Here is a 22532-nt window from a genome sequence, read left to right on the forward strand (position 1 = left end):
CAATTATATCTTATCAGATATAATTAATACCTGACTATCTCTCCTAACCCATCACTATCTTTGAGCTAATACGAGGCTCAGTAGGAACCTGGCATCTCATGTTCATTCAGCTACTCTGAGCCAGGTCCAGGACTACAGAGCTATGATCTCAGCTGCTTGTGAGGATGAAGTAAGAGGACTACAAACTCAACTTTGAGGCTCTGATGAAAAGGTCAAAGGCTGGCCCATCTGCATAGCCAATTGAGCTTGGTCTTCTACAACTGTACTCCCTTTCTCAGTGGGGTTCTCTCTTCATCTGATCTGTGGAACCCCAGATCTTGTAAGACCCATCATATAGCCCTCAGGGAAGATTACAGGCCTGAAGGTTTCCGAATGGAATCTGTTCAGCAAACACGTGCATATTCCTGGAACTACTCTCCCTTATACTAAAGAGATCCTAGCCTTTAGCTAATGACCTTTAATCATACATGGGCATTCTTCCCCCACCCATAGGATAATTAAGTACTGTGTTCTTCTTGTGATAGGACCTGTGCTACTGCATGTAAATGAGGTGCTGTATCACTGCATGCATAGCAAGTTTCCTGGCACTTCTAGCCCCAGTGAATCAGACACATTCCCCCTCAAACCCCTCCCCACTGTCCAAGGTTTATAAATCCCTGATTCATGAAAATAAAGTTTGATTGGCTTACTTGCTCTCTCATGCTCGTGCCGCTTCTCCACCATGACCATTTGAGAGTCCATTTATTCTGGGAAAGGATTGCCACTGGATGCCTGGAGCTTAACTGTGAGTCAAGGCAGTCAAGGCAGCAATGACAGAGATGCCTCGGCAGATGTGAGGTGCACTCCATCACCGCTAGCTCTGTGCTGATTGCAGGCCTACATCTCACCAGGCCTGCCTGCCTGCTGGTCTCACACATCCCCCTGGTTCCTCTACGGTGCTTAGCATAGATGCTTGGCAAAGTGCTGCAGCGTTTTTTGGTACTGTCACTGGCTTGTGGCATTCCTGAGTCTGCACGCCTTCTGATACCAGCAATCTCCTTCTAAAAGAGTTAACTATAACACTCAGTAGAAAACTCTTTCCACAACCTGGCCTGTTCCATGGGCCTTGTTCTTAGAGCTCTAAGCCACCCCTGAGTGAGAAATGTGACCTTTGATGTCGAGGTCCATTTGTTCTTGTCCAGAAGCAAGCAGCACCTGGACCTGCCCACTAGACATGGGACTCAGGCCACCTACGGAGCAATGAATGGCACTCAAGGCCTGCCTTTGCTGTAAGAGTGAGTTCAAGTCAGGTTGAGCAACTTGGTGAGATCCTGTCTTGAAATGAAAAGAACACAATAGAGGCTAAGGATATAGCTTAGTGTTGAGGAATTCATTCTCACACTGGGAACTCCTAGCTTTACTCCCTAGTTAAACTAGCTGCTCTTTTCATTACAGTCCAAAGTTCATAAGCCTCAGCCATGGCATTTCATACCCCCTCTTCTGTAATATTTGTCTGAAAGGCTGAAGAGTAGATTTTCTTCTGAATTTAGCTAATTTCTAGTTATATGAATGAGAACAGTGTGAATGTCCTTGCAGCATGTGCTAACATGTTTAGCAGGGCAGATTTTATCCCTTTGGACTTTTTTGCTACATATTATACATTTTCTCTCTGGATATTATATATATCTAGTGTTTTTTTCTTTAGTGGTAGTGGGTGGCATGCCATCTTGCACCCTCTAGATATGCAGAAGAGCAGAAACAAGAGACAGCACCCACCCCTTCAGTTGAGAGGGAAGAGAGTTCTATGAGGTTTGTGCTTATTCTTCCTCATTAGGAATAGATATTATCACATTCATTCTGTTGGGTGCCTAAGCAGAACGGATGCATACCCTCAAATGTAGAGAGATGTAATCTGATTATAGGGGTGAAGTGTAGGAGAAGGATGAATCCAAAGGTGCCTTTCCAAGGATTGTCATAACAAGTGACCGTGCCTAGGTAGCTTAAAATAGAAATTCACAGGTTGGGAGGCCATAAGACTGAAATCGAGGCACTGCTGGGGACATCTCTTTTTCAAAGCTCTGTGGATTCTGTGTTTTCTTTTTCCTAGCTTCTGGTGTCTCCTCCAATTTTTGGTGGTGTGGGCTGTAGCAATAGGATTTCAGATCTTCTCTGGCTGTGCTCCCATTTTCATGGATGAGCTCACCAAATTAGAGGCCATGTTAATTTACTATGAGCTAATTTTGCTTCAAATATATGTACAAATACTTTTTAAAATCAGGCCACTCTCTGAAATATCCAGTGGGTATGATTGCACTTTTGAAATACCATGAAACAAAGAGATGACCGAAATCTGAGTGAGAAGGGAAAACATTATTTTCAGTATTTTGATCAAAGTATTGTATGCTAGAGGCACTTCTAATTTTAAAATATGATGTTGGTGCTCAATTTTGTTTCAATATTAAAAATCAAATTGGTTAGTATTTGAAATTTAAACAACTGGATAGTAAATGTTTTGTTTATGCTGGAAATAAATCTGTCCTCAAAACCAATCACATTTTCAAACTAAATGCTTTAACTATAAGAATAAATATTGAGAACTTATTGCTTTAAATTTAACTATATTAAACTTAGGTACTATTATAAGTGTAATTTCATGTAATTTACTTCAATATAGAAATCTTTTTAAAGGCTTTTACTGGTATATTTTAATTGCCAATATAGACAATAAGAATCGTTGGGCTTTTAAGATACTCTTGCCAAGAATGTGATAAATACTTACAGTCAAAATACTTAGGTTGTCTAGTCAAAGTAAAATTGAAAATATGAGTGAAAGTGGATTGGCTTGTTTTGTTTGGTTCATAAGAAGAACAGAAAAATACATCCAGTGAATGGTAAATCTCAATAAATGGCCTCTAAGTTAGATGGAAGTGACAAACACCCTATTTTAAAAACACCCCAAGTGTCTGTTCAGGGATAGGTGAGCCCGTGTCTTGAAAGAGGCTACTTCTCCACACTGGAAGCTGATGATCAGCCTCTAGGCCCAACTTGTTACAAACTGGCCTTACATCTGCCGTTTGCATTTTATTTTTATTTTTTTCATTTATTATGACAACTATCTTCTCATGGAACCGTGATGAGGCCTAACTTAAACCACAATGTGTTCCAATGAGCTTTGAGGAGGAAAGGCGGAGTAAGGTTGACTATATTGTTGTCTTTGAGTTGGTAAGTCAAGCCTCAGCGTGCATAGATGAACCACGCATGCACGAGGTATTACAGATGGTTTTGAAGGTTCTGAACACTCATGAGGAAAGTGTAGGGAAAGATTCTTTGGGAGGACCAAGTGAGGGAGAGAGAACATTTCGGATCTCTCCCCAAAAAACTCTGGGATGTGGAAAAGAATGAGTAAAGACTGTAGGAGTCAAGAGGGGATGGAGGACACCAGGGGAACCTAGCCCACTGAATCAACAAAGCATGGTGCACACGGGATCACAGACTGAAGCTGCAAGTATCAGCTCTGTGCTGGGTCCTCTGTGTATATATGGCTGTAATTGGTGCTTTGTGAGACTCCTAACAGTGGGAATGGGTGTATCTCTGAATTCTTTACCTGTTCTTAGGACTTTTCTTCCTATTGGGTTGCCTTGTCCAGCCTTAATAGGAGGGCTTTTGCCTTGTCTTATTGTATCTTGTTTTGTTGTTTGGTTGCTGTCTTTTGGAAGCCTGATCTTTTTCTGGAGGCAAGTGGAGAAGGAGTGTGTCTGAGGAAGAGAAGAATTTGGGGACCTGGGGAAGTGGAGGGAGGAAAAACTGGTTGAAATATTTGTGCATAAGAGAGAAATCTATTCAATTGAAAATGAAGTGCAATTGCGGAGTGCCAGACACAGTGGGAGATTACTTATTACTTTGCTTCTTAAAAATACTGATTCTTGACTTAATGCTTAGAAAATGGTGATGGCAACAGTTATGCGTTATATAATAAAAAAGCATTTAGCCACTTTTCTTTTCCAAATTCCCCAAACAGCTTTTACGAAGCATCTGTCACAACTTTTGACACAACAGGACATCTCTGTGTCATGTCTGTTACATGCATGTAGCAGAATCCGCAGACATTACTCCTGTACATCCCATAGGCTATGGGTAACTTCTATACCAGTGACTAGTAGGATGAAAAGTGGTTACTTGATTATAACTCAGTCTCACTGAGAAAGAATTGAGCGGCTAAAATAGCTGTCCAATAAGCAATCAGCAAGATTGTTCCTAAATGTTATTGACACACACCCTGTGGTGTTCAGTGTCCTGTTGTGTCCTTGTACCCTTGAGATTCTGAAAGGAAATCATGTCTTCCTAATTAGTAGGCATTTAGAGCATTGTTAAGGAATCAGTACACCTATCTCCGAACACTGTAGCCAAAGCATAAGCTCAGTGGCCAAGCAGGCATGAATCAGAGGATGTTTGAAGGGAGGAAAAAAGTGGTAAGATGTAAAGATAATATGGCTCAGCATGACGCGATTGTCAACAAAGGAGGCAAATATGAAATCTAAGAGACATGCAGAGAGATTGAATCCAGATGATTTAGCTTGAACCCTTGTATTATACTTGGTTTTGAGAACAACTTGCCACGAGTTAGAATTGCCTGAGTTTGAGGTTCACCTGAAGAAGGACCATGATTGCTTTGATTGCTATGAGGAGACTCGCCCTGGATGTGGCCAGTACTTTCTAGTAGCGGCATGGATATAAAGGATGTGACATGAGGACAGAAGGAAGTTCATCCTGCCCTGTGCTATCCTGGCTTCCATCATGCTGCAGTTTCTCTGCCTTGCTGCTGCTGCTGCTGCTGCGGCTCCCTTCACAGATAGCAGAACTAGTGTTTCCAAGCTTTTATTGTGGACTAAGGATCACAGAATCCTCCTGGTTTCCAGTGCCAGATTGAGACTATAGAGGTATCAGGCTTTGTAGAATGAGCAAGTACTGGTTGTCTGCCTCCTCCCCAGTAAGGGACATCCAGTGTCAGACTGTTCCAAATGCTGAGGAACTCAGACTCGAGGTCAGAGTAACTACCAGGTTCCCAGCTCATTGATGGAATTTGTGGTGCTGTTATTATTTTTATAACCCCTCCTCTCTCTCCCTTTCTCTCTCTCTCTCTCTCTCTCTCTCTCTCTCTCTCTCTCTCTCTCTCTCTCTCTCTCTCTCTCCCTCTCCCCCCCCTCTCTCCCTCTCTCTCTCCCCCCCTCTCTCCCTCTCTCCTCTCTCTCTCTCTCTCCCCTCTCTCTCCCCTCTCTCTCTCTCTTTCTCTCTCTCTCTCTCTTTCTCCTCTCTCTGGTGTGTGTGTGTGTGTGTGTGTGTGTGTGTGTGTGTGTGTGTGTAAGAAGAATGTATATAATACATGTATGGCATATCCTATATGTATATATGTATATATGTAGTTATGTAGTTATGTAGTTATGTATATATTTATGTATGTATATATGTATATATGTAGTTATCCCATTAGTTTTATTCTTTTAGAGAACCCTAGTTTGTCCTGTATCCCTCCACTCATGAAATAATATTCATCTTGTAGAATTCTTACATGAGTCCAAAGACTTTCTGTCTTTAATGAGCAAGTTTTTGTTACTTTTCACGTTGTCTTTTTGTTTGTTTTGATGTTTATTGCTTTTTGTTCTCAAACAAGGAGACTCACTCCACATCCTAAACTGGCCTCAATCCTGCAATCCTTCTGCCCCAGCCTCCTAAATGTTGAATTTACATTACTGCACATTCTCAGCCATACTTAACGGCCCTCATAAATATATTGGTGGTAATTATTTGAGGAAGAATGTAGTGATGCTCAAGGTCATTGTGCTTGACATTCATCTTTTAAAAATTGATCATTGTGTATTCAGTTGAAACTTCCTGGGTGGTGGTTCTCTTTTCATGAAATGGCATACTATGAGAGTACGTTACTGAAACTTAAAGTTACAAAATCAGTAAAAAGCAAATAGAAGTGAAATTGTTCTTGTTGGTTTTAACACCAATGTTACTTAGGTTTCCTGAGAAAATGAGTTCGAATCTGTAAAACTATGAATAAGACTAATCAGCTTATTTCTACAGTACAAGAACCCCAGCATGTTTTTCTTTCCTTTTTCACTTAGGTTTTGTGTTTCAGTGTCCTTGAATAAGAGAACAAAAAGAAATAATCCAGTGGCCAGAAATTTGAAAGAGCAAGCTTTTCTTTAGTTTTTCAAGGGGAAATAAGGGTAAATTAACCACATGTGCTAGGTTGTGGCTTGATCAAATCAAAAATTTCCAAAAAAAATGATAACTTTTTAGCTGGGACATAGTGAGGAATATCTGTAATCCTAGCACCCAGGAAGCTGAGACAGGTGGATAACAATTTTGAGGCTAGACTGAGCTACCTAGTGAGAATTTATCACATTAATTAATTAACTAATTAATTAATATTTTTATTTAAGGGCTTGAGATGATGGTTAATTCTGTCAATCTGACAGAAACAGATCACTTGAGAGAAAAACCTTTGGAGATGTCTAGAAGGGAGTCTCAGAGTGCATTAAACTAGACCAGAAGACACACTGTAACTGTGGGTAGCATCTACACCTGTCCTGGAGTTCCTGGAAAGAAGACAAACGGGAGCGCGAGATGAGCATCCACATGTGCCTCTCTCTGCTTCCCAACCATGGACAAAACACGGCCAGCTCGCAATCTCATGCTCTAAACTCCAGACCTTCCCCGCCGTGATGTAATGTAAGACACCCTCAAACCGCAAGTCAAAGCAAACCCTTCTATAAGGTGGTTTTGGCAGAGCAATGAGAAAAATAAAAAGTGCTGCAACTCAGTGGCACACCATTTCCTATCTTGCACAAGGCCTTAGACTTGCTGCCATCTGAAAAAAGATGTCTGGTTTTAAATTTTCAAAATATTTATTGAGGATTCATTAGATTTCTTAGCCAACATTAATAATATTATTCAACTGGTTACTTTCAGTGATTGGAACATCCATGATCTTTTGGTGCACAGACTGTATTCCTGTAGGTGATAGTGTGGTCATCAGAAATGGAGGGCTCAGGGACGCTGTGGAAGAAGAGATGCAAAGACAGCAGGAGGACACGGGGCAGATGAGTACAAGGAAGCAGACTCTCCTGGATATAGCAGGGCACCCATGCGTAAGTCACAGTGGTTGTGAGAGCATGCATGGTACTGGCTCATGTTCAAGCCAGACTAAATTACAGTATGCAGAGGGAGGATTGGGAAGGAAGTCCCTTCTCTAGATAAGAAGTTACTGACAATTAATGGCTGCCAGGAAAGACAGACAGACAGAGAGAGAGAGAGAGAGAGAGAGAGAGACAGAGACAGAGACAGAGACAGAGACAGAGACAGAGACAGACAGATAGACAGACAGACAGACACAGACAAACAGAGACAGAGACAGAGAGAGACAGAGAGACAGAGAAAGAGACTGAGAGACAGAGAGAGAGACAGAGAGACAGAGAATCTCCTAGTAAGTTTGTCCATGTTCCAGTAGTCATATCCAAGAATATGTGGGTGAAACAAATTGGTCTTGATTATTTTAAAGACATAACATAGGGTGGGTATGGAAACAGAAGTAGATATCAGGAGAGTTAGGAGAAAGAGGGTAAATACGATCCAAACACATTGTGTGGAATCCTCAAGGAACCTATAAAATATTCTAAATATTAATATTTAGAAAATAAATGCAAATACCACAGGAAGAGTTTCATCAAGATGATAGTTTATACTAGAACATTTGACTATTTTACTAGAGACTAATGAATCATGCTTTACACCATATGGATTTTTATGAAAACACTGGGTGTATAAAACTGGATATTTGTGTTCAGTTACACCTGTCAGTCTTCCAGAGAAGTGAAAATTCAGACTCCCACAAAGTACAACCATTTTGCTACACGGTTCACATTAGAGACACTTAAATTGCTCTGCAAAATCCCTGGAAATCACACATTTTCCTCTGAAGTGTATCATTCAGGGTGTAAGGACTTACAGTAGGAATAAAATGAGTGTGACTTTAGCACCCTGGGCAATGGTCAGGAGCACACAGCTTAAGCCCTTGTGCAGGCGTTCCAGGGACATGCGCTATGCAGTCAAGCTAACTGTTGTTCTTGAGATTCAGTTCCTAATGGGAGCACCCTTCCAGACAATACAGGGTGAGAAAAACAACTAATATGTTGCCAGCCTATACTTATAAGGTGCCTTAATATGAACAAAATAGATCATCTTGTGCTCTTATAAAGCACGGTTTCTCACTGTAGCCCACAAGACAGTGGCTCATAACTAGAGATGGGGTGTGGGAAGATACTTGGTTGCTCGGAGGTTATCAAAGGATATGAAGCAGCACTCTGGGTCTCTTTGCTCTGTCTGAACTCTTTTGCATACTGGATGAATTTCAACTTTGCTAGTGCAAATCCTGGATAGAACTATATTGACTTTCCTCCTTCTAATTGGATCTGATGCAGTTCAGGCCTTGACAGTCATTGGGGTGAAAGACTGCACAGAACAAGCTGACTACATATCCGTTGCTGATTTAAATCTCTGTTTCTGTTTTCAAGACATACCAGTAATGTTACTAAGAATTACATTTATTGTATTAGAAGAATGCTGTATGGTTTTGCTAACAATTTGGGCATCCACAAGAAGCTTTAGACAAAACACAATTATCATAAGAAAATAGCATTTGTCTAATTTACCGAGAGTCATTCCTGCTCAGGTATACTCTACCCTGTTTTGCTGGCTCATAGCTACTGCACTGTGAAAAGCACACTCTGGAATTTGAAAAAAAAGAAAAGAAAAGAAGTGCAAAGAGGCATCAAAGCAGCCTGCAATACTGGAAAATGTGAAAACTGAGTCAGTTACTGAAATAAAGGTAGACTATTAGCAGGGAGCTGTCCCCAAGGCGTGTGTAAGAAACTCACTTGCATTAGTGATAATGGAAGTCCTGAGAACACTTCCAGGAAGATGGTATGTCTGAGTAATAGACTTGAGGGAGAGGATGCAGGCAATATGTGCAGTAGTTACGATGGTGGAAACATAAACAAAGATGACTCAATAGTATACCTTTGGAATTTGACCTAGTCTATACATTTTTTTAAATCTCCTTGGAATCTTCAAAGAATAAGGCTCATTGTGGAAAATAGAACTGCTAATTACAAATCTAGTCTCCCTTTCCCCACTTCCATGTTAATATTTGTAGTATTATTTATATGCATAAAATTTGACTAATGTAGATTTTTGGAAACTGACCAGCATGGCTTTGAACTTGTGCCGCTTTCTGTTATTAGCAGTTAACCTTGGGTTTCAGTTCAGTAAATCGTGATATTAATAGCACTTACCCCAGTAGCTTTCTGAGTATTAGATATGAAAATGCATCCAAGTACCTGTTACACAGCAAGTATACTCTAAATATTCATTATTACAATTACTTAGTGATTAGAGAAGGAGGTTTTGACTTCAATCAACTGAATGTTTTGAGAAAGACAACAAATTTATTTAATATGGAGTTGAGTTCTCAGTACATATAAAGGCAAATACATTTTTCCATATAATTGTATGAGTGTCAATAGAAGATACCAAAAATTCACATCCTATCTCTCTCCTTGATCATGAGCAAAGCATGCTGACACATCACAGATAAACAATAAGCCTCTTCAGGATGGTGCCTCATAGTGTTTACTTATACGGTTCCCTTGCTTGACTAAAACACCCTTTCTACTTAGCAGGGTGACAAAACATACCATCTGTCACTTTTCATTATACATTATAAAAGATGAGATAATTGATGCCTTTGAGCAGGGAGATCAGCATCTATTTTTATCTAAAGAGAAGAACAGAGCCGCCTTTGATGATTTGGGAAGTTCAGATTAGTACTCCACACTTAACCATCTATGTGTAGTGTTGGATGTGAAATGACTTGAGAACTGAATTCTTACAATTTGTCTGCCAGCACATCTGGGACCACGACTATTCTGTATAGAGCCAAGATGGTCCGCAGCAATGCCTTCTGGCACAAGAAAAGGGTCACCCACACTCCATAGCACAGGCCAATTAAGCCACAGACACAAATCCAATTTTCTCTAGATGTTTGCACAGAACAACTAGCCTGTTAATACTGCCGACTATCAGAATCACTGGATAATTCCCCATTTCTTTTTCCTCACCACCAGATTTGATCATAGTATGGTGGCATGAAGGCAAAGACATAACCTAATTCCAGTGACAATGCCAATTGTTTTGCTGTCCTTTTCAGAACTCTCTCAACAGAAATGTCTTGGGCTCAGGTTCTGTCCTACACAGCCCAGACTTTTATTAGTTTGGCGTGAAGTTCTGTCCTTTGTCAACAGCTCTCGCCTCTAGTTTAGCTGCTTCTCCCTTATAACTAATTCTCCTTGGCTCTGAGAAGATAAACTCACTGACTTGCGATCTCGGTTTACTTGCACTGCTCCATATAACACAGAAATCATGTCTTATTCTCTAATATCTCTCTCTTTTTTTTTTTTTTCCCCAAGACAGATATTGAGTCTGGCATTTCTGTTTTGATTCCAGTCCCAATACGATTAGAAATTTAACATGTGTGCTTAAAACAGCAATTAATGGCTGTCTTGACCACAAACACTGCTGTGAATGATTCTTATGACTTTCAAGGTCTGCATGGCTTTACAGAACATCTTCACACATAATTTGGTCCCCACAACAACCCTGTGAGGTAGGAGTTGACATGATCATTTGGCAGAGCAGAAAATGGGAAAAGTTAGATATGCAGAGGCATACACTAGAATTCTGCTGCTATCTTATGCTCTGGATCTTAAGGTTTAGTGTTACAGGATGAAGGACAGGAAAATCCTGAAAAAATATGCTCTGTTAACTCAGAAAGGCAATAACACACGATCTTATACCTTTATTATTACTACATATTTTTCTCCTTCCTTCTCTTGTTTTGCATTTTCTTCCCCATTTTAACTTGTACAAAATATCTCCATTTCTACTACAATATATTCCTATATACATAAAACATAAAATGCAAGTAAATGTAAACAACTTTCTAGAATCAAAATACATTGATTTTTTTCATGATCAAAATGTTTTTGTTTAAATGGATAGACAGTTGTGAAGTAGGGTTTGGTTCTCATTAAATGTGAAATTATCCAAATTTTACTTTATCTCAACTCATTTGTATATATCTATGCACATTTATGTGTGTATATATATACATACATACATATATGCTTTACTTTGGAGAATAAGAAGATAGAAAAGTGAAACAAGCAATAAAAATAAAGCTATTTTTTTTAATATACTGAGATGCTAAGATTATTTCTCTTTTCTCAATATCTATACAGCCCTAATTTTTTCCTTGAATAGTTATCTCTAATTTGTTGATAACTGGTATATTATTATCTTTTAGGAGTAATTAGTTGTATAAAGCTAGAAAAAAACATTTGTAGCTGTAAAGTCTGGCTCCAAATGGTACACAATGAACTTACGCTAAATGAATGAGTGAATGAATAGATGGACAGATTTTTCTTCTATTTCCATCCCTATTTCTATTTTTGAAGAATGACTTGAGCTTAAAGAACCCATATTTACCCAATACCCATTAGAACCTACTGGGATTCTCTAAGATTAGGTGAGTGAACAAGAGAAGGTCAGAAGACAGCAGAAACATCCCACCAGTCAGAACATGGAGGCATCTAGGTGAAGGGTGCCAGGGGATGGGGATGATTGTAGCAGAGCGAATAATGGCGTGCTTATGGTAGTGGAGGCCAAACAGCACCCAGGGTCAGGAGAGGAAGTCACGGAGAAGCCCGGCATGACATTACACAGCCACCAAGGTCATTTTGAGGAGTTGCAAAGGATCCCAGCAGTCACTTGCACTGATGACTTGTCCAGAAGTGAGGGGTCTTTTAAGAAGATGAGAGTAGAGTGCTCTGCCCAGCCCACCTGATCTTAAAAGGGTTCTGCCCCAGGATGACCAGGGAGCTATACTGATCCTGACATGCATGTAAAAGAGGAGATCATGATTAATTTATTACATTTAAATATTGCCAAGAGTATAAAAAGTACATTGAATTAATTCAATACAAAGTTTAAAGATCATAAATAAAATGGAGAGAATTGGACAATGTCATTCAAAATAATCCGTAGAACCATTTTGTAGACACTTGTCAGACTTCATTGTAAAATTCATACAACCTTTTAACTATTGATTCCGCTTCAAGTGAATCCTCTAAGAGTATTCTCAAAATTTGGCATATGGAATATTGACTTTAGTATTGCTTATTAAAGCTAAACTAAAGGTGGCCAAAATTATTGACCACTTAAGAGTAGGGAAATAAACACCTAGTTTGTGGTAATTGTCTTATCTCTGTAATTTAGATTGTTTGTTTATTCACTCAGATAAAAGAGGTCAAAGCATATGTGATTGCATATTAAACACAGAAAACCAGGACTTATCATGTTAAACGTATAGGCATATTATTATTTCTTCTTTTGGAGCATTTTGGAATTGTTTTTATTGTCCTTGAGGAGACATGTAGAAGAATCAGATCTGTATATATACACTCAAACACAAAAATAGCTATTACTGCTTTCTCAAAGAAAGTAATAGTCCAAAACAGCCAACTAAATTTGTAGTATGAATTTCTAGACATAGCTGAGAAACAATTACAAGCATTTGGTAACTGTAAAACAGAAAGTGGCATGGCTTTTTAATATGCAGGCTAAAAGTAGAGAAGTTCTTAAGTGCCAAACTGAACAACAATCAATGATTGGAGGCTCCAAGAAAGCCTTGGGGAAAGGAGATGAGAGCAAGACCATTTAGACTTAAGTATGAGAAAATAAAGTCAGAGACAGAGATACATAGAAACATAAGCACTAGGGGCTGGTAAGAGATCATCTGAACTTAAGTGGAATGAAAAAAGGAGGTTAGCAAGCATCTAAAAGAAAAATTGTCACCAGATAGAAAACTTGAACAAAGAACTGTGTTTATGTTGCCATAATATGTTAAGAGTTATACGGAGGAAAGCACTGAATTACTGAGCATCCACCACTCCTATACGTTGTTCAACTTTGACAGTATCACGGGTCAATTAGACTACAATGGCTCCTCACAATTATAACCTTATGCTGTCTAGTTGTTCTAAGGTATAAAGTTAAAGTAATTATTTTGTGATAACAACGAAATGTGATTCTATAATAAAAAGAAACTGTTAACCATACCAACAAGCCCTGTGGCTATTGTTCACAAAACATGCTTGTAACATGTATTTTACATGTAGACTCTACTGGGAAGATAAGGGAATCAGTCCTTGATTTTTAAGAAACTAAGTGGGGGTCTTTATTCCTCTTCACAATTATTAAATTATAGTATTTCATTCTATACATATAAAAATTACTTATGGCCTAGCAAACAGTTGCCATTTCAGTTGATATTTATTTAATATCGTTTAATATCTGATGCCCAGGTTTTCAGTATTTTAATAAGAAGTATGCATTCCACTAATGGTGTGAAATCTCTTCCTTTGAAGGTTGGAAGTCTTGGATATGGTTGTCCAAATGTCTATATATGAGCTTTTCGTGAGCTCACTTAGTGTGTAGGGGCCTGTGATTGTTTCTATTCATAGGCTTGATATCCCTTCAGTGGATAGAAATTGACTTGAAATTGGACAATTTTCTATGTGATTTTTTTCTTTAGAAAGTAGTGTTCATCAAAACAAAACACAAAAATCATGGAATACAAATAGGGTAATGAGTTTGGAAGAGTCTCATAATCTAGTCTATTTGTTTTACTCTGATTAGCATGTTTTATTGGGAGAAAGCCATGGCTTCTGCATAAGTTCTGCAGATGAATGCTAACTTTCTCAATGTTTCTTTCAACCCTACACCACTAGCATCACAATCTTACTTTATAACAGAAACTGACACAGGAAACAAGAGCTCATACTTACTTGATGAGCCTCCACTCCCTTTTTCTCCCTTTTGGCCTTTAGGTCCAGGAGATCCTTGGGGTGGGGGGGAAACAGCAAAAAAAAGAAAAGAGTTAGTTTCACTCAAAATGCTGCTCTCTCAACTCTTTTTCCATCTCTTTTTATCTCTCTTCATTCATTTTCACTCTGAAGCTGCTGGAGACAGTAACCAAGGACTGTATAGACTAAGCACTTTTTGTACCACTGAGATGTGGCCCCAGACTCCCAAGAACTTGCTTGAAATGGAGATACCACACCACAAAATAAGAAAATGATTCATAACAACTTAGAGTTAGTGAAATATAATAATCATGTCACACTGACAATCATGCTGATCACTTTTGAAATCCATTATGAGTATGGAATTTAACAATCTAAATTTATTTACCAGTATCCCCCAAAGAAAGAAAACTGCAATGTAGTATGATTTTTGCATATTAATCCTCAGTTTTCCTTTTTCTACACTCTTTCTCCACTCTCAAGAGCCCACCCTCTTTCAGTTTATCCTAACTCTTGTACTCTTTCCCATTACAACTTTATTTTCCTGTCTCATTATTAATTCCTTTGTAACAGAATATTCTAGAAGCTGGATCATATAAGTACAGGGGCTTGTGGAATTCTGTTGACTCCTTTTTAAAATGTCCATTGATTCTTCAAACCTCTGGACCAGTCCCATTTGGCTGTGAGGGCCACATGAGCATAAGGCTCAAGTGTTACATGAGGGTCAGTGACTCAAATTTATAAGTAAATGTGGAAATGTTGATCGTTGGTTTTCATGAATGGTTTGCAACTTTGTCCTAGGTTTCAATTTATTTTAGATTTTATTTTATATATTTTTTGGCATACACATTTACATTACTACACATAAATACAAAACTACATAAGGCAAAAAGAACCACAAAACCATCAGGAATTATATAAATGTAACATTCAAGGTGATTTGGCTAATTGTATTTGGCAACCTTGCAGAAAACATCTTTCTTATCTTAGTCTAAAATTCTGAACGAAAATCAATATCTATCATATATCTTATCTTCATTAATTTAAAACATCTATCTAGACCTAAAAAAAAATATCTTAACCCCTAAATAAATAACTAAGCTTAATTGTAAGACTGAACCATCTGGTCTTCAACCTCATCAGAGACTTGAGAAAAAGTAAAACTTAATTACCCAAGTGAAACGGAAGTGTTGGTTAGCACCTCCCAAAATGAAAATATGACAGAGACAGTTTGCTGCCTGAACAGTCACCCAAAATTCTATAATGATGGAGCATCATCTTCAGCCTTCCAATTTAAATGTTGTTGTACATGATATAAATATTTGGCAGGAATAGGAGATTTCTATGGTGACAATTACCTCTTCTATCAGTATGACCAATTTAGCACCAAAACAGGACTGACTCAAGAGCTGTTTGGTTCAAAAAAATCACTTACAATGTTTTGGGTTACCATTTTAACTACATCATCAGGAGATGAAGCTTAAGAATCACAGACTATGGGAAATTATCAATGAATTTAAAACATTATTTTCAGTTTTTCTGCTCTACTACATGCAAAGTTTGGGACAGAGCGTGGCCTTTAAACCTCTTAAAGCTGAGATTTATTCTTCTTCCATGAGCTGAAAATAATTGCTTCTATTACACAGTCCCTTTAAGAGCTACCCATCATATTCATAACACGTTTCTCTTAAGAGATGGAAGCTTCTGCAGTTTCTACTGTTGTTTCAGGTTGTCCTCTCTCACATCTTAGCTAGACTCTGGTGTCTATGGTCTTATACTCAACAAATGCCATGAATGGACTTTTATAACTCAGCTCATTTTCTTGTATAAGACTATTTCTTTGAGAATTTCATGCTATGTATTTTGATTGTACTCAACTCCCTCCCCCAACTCCTCTTTCACCTCCCTACTCAACAAATGTTATGTTCAGTAAAAAGAAACATCAAGTCCCATTTATGGTACCCACTTATTCTTAGCTGTGGGGCTTGCTCTGGACCCTGGTTATTATATAAAGGACATACCTGAAAAGAAAACCCACTATCCTTATCCCAAGATGTATACCAATGGCCAACAGTGACAGAGCTACTGAGGATGAGCTTTTGTGCTCATCTACCCTACTCCATGATGATATTTTCTGCTGTCTTGAGCTTGTATAGATAACCTACTTTAATAGCACAATTGTTTTCAAGTTAATTTTAGGGCTTAATATAAGTTACTCTTTTCACATTGGACTTCTATATTTTGTCTTTATCTCTTATTTAAATATTTTATGTACCTCCTAAAGAAGATTTTTGCCCCTAATTCATCAAACTTAAAAAGAAAGTAATATAATGTATAAAATGGATTGAGACTTGAAGCACTTAAACTATAAAAATTATACCAATATAAGTAATTTAATTTTGGGTTTTATTTTAAATTAATTTAGCATTAACGAAATGCTAAATATTATATTTCAGATGCCAAAGAAGATAACTGCTAATTTTCAAGTTTCTAATATAATATTTTATGTCATTAAATGTGCTTTTTAATTCCGAGTAAATTATTTCAATTGCCATTAAATTGACAAAATAATTAAGTACCACAAAAGTTCCCAACATTTTAATTTTTGGGGGGGGGCGGATATTCTTTTTTTATTTAAGTAATTTATTCAGATTACATCTCAATTGTTATCCCCTCACTTGTATCTTCCCATTCCCCCTCCCTCCCTTTTTCATCTTATTCCCCTCCCGTAGGTTTGTGACAGAATGGGACCTCATCCCCCACTATAAGATCACAGCCTATCGGGTCTCAGTTATGAAGCAGCAACAAAACAATTTATGATTGGGAGTCATACGAGTGTATGCGGGTAATGGACACACACATGTTCACACATGTACACACATGTACATACCTGCACAAAGCTGGTTGTTTTATAGTTCTTATTCTGGCTGGAGTATTTTTTGGTTTCAGAGGCAGACAAGTGTATAAATTTAATGCAAAGCTTCCATTTTGAATGCCATTCTAACTGTATATATGTTTATTAACATTAAAGTCTTTGAGTCTAGTTAAGTTTGGTGTTTCCAAGGTGTTTTTTTTTAAAAAAATACAGTATATCAATACAATCTCTCTAAAGTTTCTCAGCCTTCCTAATGCTGTGACCCTTTAATACAGTTCCAACATTTTAATTTTTAAAGATCACTTTTTAGTGAAGACTATTGCCAAATTTTCAGATTACTGAAAAAGAAGGGTTTAAGGTCTAAAAAATATGAAGGGGGGGGAACGGTTAAAGCCATATATGGTTGATAGATTTTATTCTTCACAGAGAAGGATCCACAATATAAAACTCAATTTCAAAAGTTCTGCTTAAATTCCATGCTTAGGGAGGAAAAAGAGAGGTGCACAACTGCTGGCAGTATTTCTATTAAGTAGTGTGTCCACAGGTGTGTTACACAGAAGAGGATCTGAGCCCTAATGATATGCTGTGATGTGCCTAACCATCTTGGCCTCTCCTCCAGACTCCTACCAACCATGGCTGTATTTCCTGTCTTTATAGCTTTGGCTTTTACAGAAGTACATAGACCTGGAAGTATCCAGCTTATAGTATTTTCAGACCAGCTTCTTTCCATTGGCAATATGCATTTAAGATTTCTACATATTATTTTGTGGCCTGATTGTCTATTTCTATTTGACACTAATTATGATTCTGTTTTGTGCCTTCTTCACAGTTTGTTTATCCATTTACAGACTGAAGCTTGGTGGAGGCTGAGTGGAGAGTTTAGGTGTTTAGGTGGATGACAGTTTATTCCTGGGCCTGAGACATTATTCTTAAATGCTGGTAGAGATATAATATTTACACTTGTCAGACCTCATACAATAGGGAACAGAAAGAGTGACCGCTACTGTACTCAATAGACTTTTGTTAATAATGATGAATTGCTATTGGTTTAATACTTGTGTCAAATATTCCCTCAAGGCTAGGTGTTATATTTTGAGAGAGCTGAGCATATGTGGAGAGGTGAGTAGGAACTGTATGCTTTCTTTGACATATTCCTATAAACCTAGAAGTATCTTAAGAGTAATATCTATTAAAACTCCCTTAACAATAGGGACTGTATTCTCTTGATATGGCTTTCATTTGAAAATGGGGAAAATGAGCTTATTTCCTCCTAACATTGCTGTACAAAGAATAAAATCTAATATCTGTTTATTAATATAATCAGGAGTCACAACAATCGTTCTCTGTGTAAAAGCTAAAATGCTGAGCAATGTTGATTATTATGCACTAAAAAATAAGAGAAAACTCATTTATTTTATTATAAATATTTCTTTCAACTGGGACTTACCAAAATCTGGCCAGTTGTGTTTAAAAGGCTATTTACACTGCTTCTTTTTCTAGGCAGTCTTTCTACTCTGCTTACTGTACGGTAGACAGCATTCTTTCTACTGAGCTACGATTGTGTAAAATGCATAGATCCTGCGCATATGGGTGTGTATTGACATACACGTGTGGAATTATTTTCCTCTCAGGAGCAGGGTTCTTTTCTGGTGGGAAAAATTAAGTTCAAATTATTTTAGGCTATAAAGTTAACCACAGGAGTGCTGTTGTTTATCCTAAGAGAAAGAATTTTGCTACGTAGCTAGTTGAGAATCACGATTGATGATCTAGTGTTTGTTTGCACACTCTACTATAATAACGTGCATCACAATACCTGACCTCCCCGCCTTTCCTGGCTGCCCTGGGTATCCTCGGTTTCCCGACAAGCCAGGTAGTCCCGGATCACCTTTAGGACCTGGAGGACCTGCATGGTTAATAAAGAAAACAACAACAAAAAAACATGAATAACAATTTATTTTTGAACATATTTGGGCACTAAATAAATGAAGTAAGTGAACCTCTGAGGAGAGTATGACTTATCTTTCCCTATAGTTCATACATTTATTTGGAATATAATATTTAAATTACGATGTTAACATATTGCACTGAGTATGTAATAGATAGCCGATAAAACACACACTGTCAGCAAACTAAAAACAAAAATCTTCAACTTTAACCAAAAATCTACTAAGAGCAACCAGAAAATTATAAGTGGCAGATATTTCTATAGTCAGCATGATAAATTTTTGAAGCTTGAACTTTTAATATTCACAGTAGTAAAAGCACACTACAAGTAATAAGACATATCCATGCTGTTTATTTAAACAGCACACCCCTGAGTTACTAATGGGCATGAAATATACATATTTATCGTCATATTTCTAAAATGAAATCTGAAAATTAACATTATTTTACCTCATATCTCTAAAGAATGAGATTTCATATCTCATATGGAATCTCCATATGAAGAAATAACTATTACTATGGAATTAAATATTTATTGCAGAGCTAAGCAATTTAACATAAGATAGCATAGTTTGTGTCCCATTTTACTGTTTCCAGTATTATTATCAGTTTGCCGAGCCTCCGTTAATGCTATGTTCATTTGGATCCACCATGGAAACCCATTATGAGAAATTGATTATACTTCTTTCTTCAATGTCATACTTTAAAATATTGCCTTTGATTTTTAAGACCACAAAGAAGAATTTATATGTATATAATCAACTGAAAAATATCTTCGATAGATTTATAAAAATACCTGAAGCCAGATAAATTGTCTTCCAAGAAATGGTAAGTTTAAGAAATATATGACGACAAATAGTTAAGAACTATTATTCAACAGATTATAAAGATTTAATTCCAAAAGAAATTAAGCATGTAATCTAAGTAGATGGTGTGTTATATAGTAAAGAGGAGCCTCTATAAATCAGCATATTTATTCCATGAATACTCCTTTAAAAAGATTTACATATATATTTATTATAAATGTAATGATCTGCCTGCATGTGTAACTTCCCACCAGAAGAGGGCACAAGATCTCATTATAAATGGTTAAGAGCCACCATGTGGTTGCTGGGAATTGAACTCAAGACTTCTGGAAGAGCAGCCAGTGCTCTTACCCTCTGAGCTATCTCACCAGCCCCCAAACACTACTTTTTTATATATACTATATTATATATACCAAATTTAGCATATATTGTAGTGTTTATTCACTGGGATTTTTAAAGCATGTAACCTAAAATTGCTTAATTTATTCTACCAGGGTAAACTGCTATTCTCACCTTCCTTCATTATGCAGCCAGTAATCTAAACATGCGGTGACTGAGAAATGTGGTTTGCATCTAACAAGCCCCCTTAAAAGGCCCCGATGGGGAAGAGTTGGGGGTGCTATTGAGAGGTAAAGGATTCGCATAGGGCACTGACGTCATCAATGTATTTATCAACGAATACAATCAGAGCTGAAGACTAACAGGACACAGCATCACTTTGTAAGCTCTAAGAAAGCAAACTCTATAGCTGCTTCTTTATTCTCCACACAGCATCAGAAGCAACAAATGCTCAGTATGTTTTTGGTTTGTTAGTTTTGCTTTTGTTTTTAGAGCAAAAGGCAATAGAACATTCTTTCAACATATTTCCAAGGGACTGGTACTATAAAATGAATGTTGTCATATATTCTTAAAAAAAAAAAAAGCACATTTTCATCTCTTATGCACTCAAGAGGATGTGTGATAACTCTAGTGCCCTGACTATTTAGGGCTTCTAGGGTAACTACTACAGTTTATAAGCTATTTCTGTCATGGTGGTGGTGGGAGTAGGTGTTAAGATGAGTTTTGTGGCAATATAAATGGGATTTGTGAATGTGGAATCATCATGGTTGATCTCCATCTAGCCTTTAGTTCCTGATTTTGGTATCACATTTGAAGCAACAAGATAGAACACATGAACAGAATACGGAAGTTAAATAATGATAAATCCTACTTTTTCCCCCTGTAGTTTGGATAATTTTTGATTTTATCATCAAATGAAATAGCAACATTCTACCTGAAAGAGCCATCTACCAGGAACTATAGTTAACTGTTATGTGAGGGAACTGAACAGTATCTATTTATGTAAATGAGCAGACTCATAAGAAACTAACTAAACCTTTGTTTTTGTCATTTATCTAGACTGCCACTTGATTAGATCTGGAATTTTACTAGACTAGAAGTCCCTGTGTGTGTTGGGGGTAGAGAGTTCTGTCTAAGAAAAATTAACTGAGGGGAAACTTTCTCTTAGAATGGGTGGCACCTTCTAGCAACAGCACAGTTATAAAATAGCACCAAGGACTAAACAGTGCTGCATGTTTCGTGACTTTGCTTCTTGCTGTCAAGTGTTTATCTCATTGTTATGGTTACTCCTGATGGTGTTATTGCTGCTGCTGTGGCCAGCACTTTTCACTGACAGCACACTTCAGCTTCTTGAGTTTCCAACATGAACTGAAGAACAGTCACTCTGCAAGAATATCCCAAACGTTTAGTCCCAAATTAGGGCCAGATGAAGCAGTCAGCATTGTAAGCTCAGTAGCCAACAAGTTCTCTGCCTCCCAACATGGAGACAACCATTGTTGCATTACCAGCCCCTATTGTGTAAACCAGCCTGATAACTCTCTTTTTATAATACTCATGCGTCAGTCTGTTTCTCTGGACAACCGTAAATAATTTGGTAGGAGGCACAGTGTATTAGTTTGACATGGTGTCTGTTTATACTAGTAACGAAAACTGAGAGTCTCACATCCTAATCTGTCTCACACGTGCATAGTGCAAAAAGAGTTGGAATAACACTCTCAAGATGATGCTTTGCACAGTAAGTCACGGGCTTCACTGACATTCTGTGTTTGCATTATATGGCTTTCGCAATTATGCTTCATGGTGGGGGGTAATTTCTTACAGATCTTAATGACAGCAGCTTTGACAGCTACAATAATGCTGGTTGCTTCTCCTACTTAAGGTATGAATGTGTTTTTTTTTTTTTTAAAGATCTGTGGGGCTCTCAGCAAGTAGAAGGACCTTGCTGGATAAAAACACTTATCTGCCATTAATGTCAAAAGCACACACTCACTGGTTCATAGAAATATGAAGATAGACTACTCATAGGTTTTATATGATTAATGTTAGATAAATATTTTAACATGTTTTGGATCTTTTAAGTATAAGATACACCACGATGGACTTGTCAGGTAGATGTTATTCATCTTTGGGTATTTTTCCTCATATAATGGCAGTTAGTCAAATTATTTATGAAAAGAAGTATATTTTATTTCATCTAAAAAGGAAAATTGAGATAGAGTCCATGGTGTTTAGGTAAAATTTTGGCCAGTTGGCCTTTCTAATTATATTTAGGCCATTCAGTCGAGATTGCTTTTGAATGGTATGCATGGAATTTGTTTGCAAAGCATGGCATTTGAATAGCACAGCAATCGCTTTATTGTTATTGTTGGTTTTATTTAGTTTCGAGCAAGGATAATGTACGCTCTTTCTCTTTTTTCTCTATCTTCCACTATCTTCTTTCAAAACATTGCCTTCAAGACCAAAACATACTCAGAGGAAAATAATTTGGAACAATTTTCTCTAAGTAAAATACAACACAGAGAGTGCCTGAAAGCCTAGGTAAAAATCACCCACTTTCTCACGTTATTTATTTCTGATTCTGTGAGTCTAAGGAGGAATAGT

The 22532-nt window shown here is 37.5% G+C and overlaps 1 protein-coding gene across 1 annotated transcript in view; it reads right to left on the reverse strand.

Moving 5' to 3' along the window:
- Nucleotides 1-22532, reverse strand: part of Msr1 (macrophage scavenger receptor 1) — a 59437-nt gene that overhangs the window by 11125 nt on the left and 25780 nt on the right. The window contains exons 7-8 of the mRNA XM_051169530.1: nt 18656-18745; nt 13950-14003 (exon numbers count right to left, since the gene is read on the reverse strand). Of these exons, the coding sequence (XP_051025487.1) occupies nt 13950-14003; nt 18656-18745 (144 nt within the window). The remainder of the gene's footprint in view (nt 1-13949; nt 14004-18655; nt 18746-22532) is intronic.

Source organism: Acomys russatus, chromosome 27, assembly GCF_903995435.1.
Source record: "Acomys russatus chromosome 27, mAcoRus1.1, whole genome shotgun sequence".
NCBI lineage: Eukaryota > Metazoa > Chordata > Mammalia > Rodentia > Muridae > Acomys > Acomys russatus.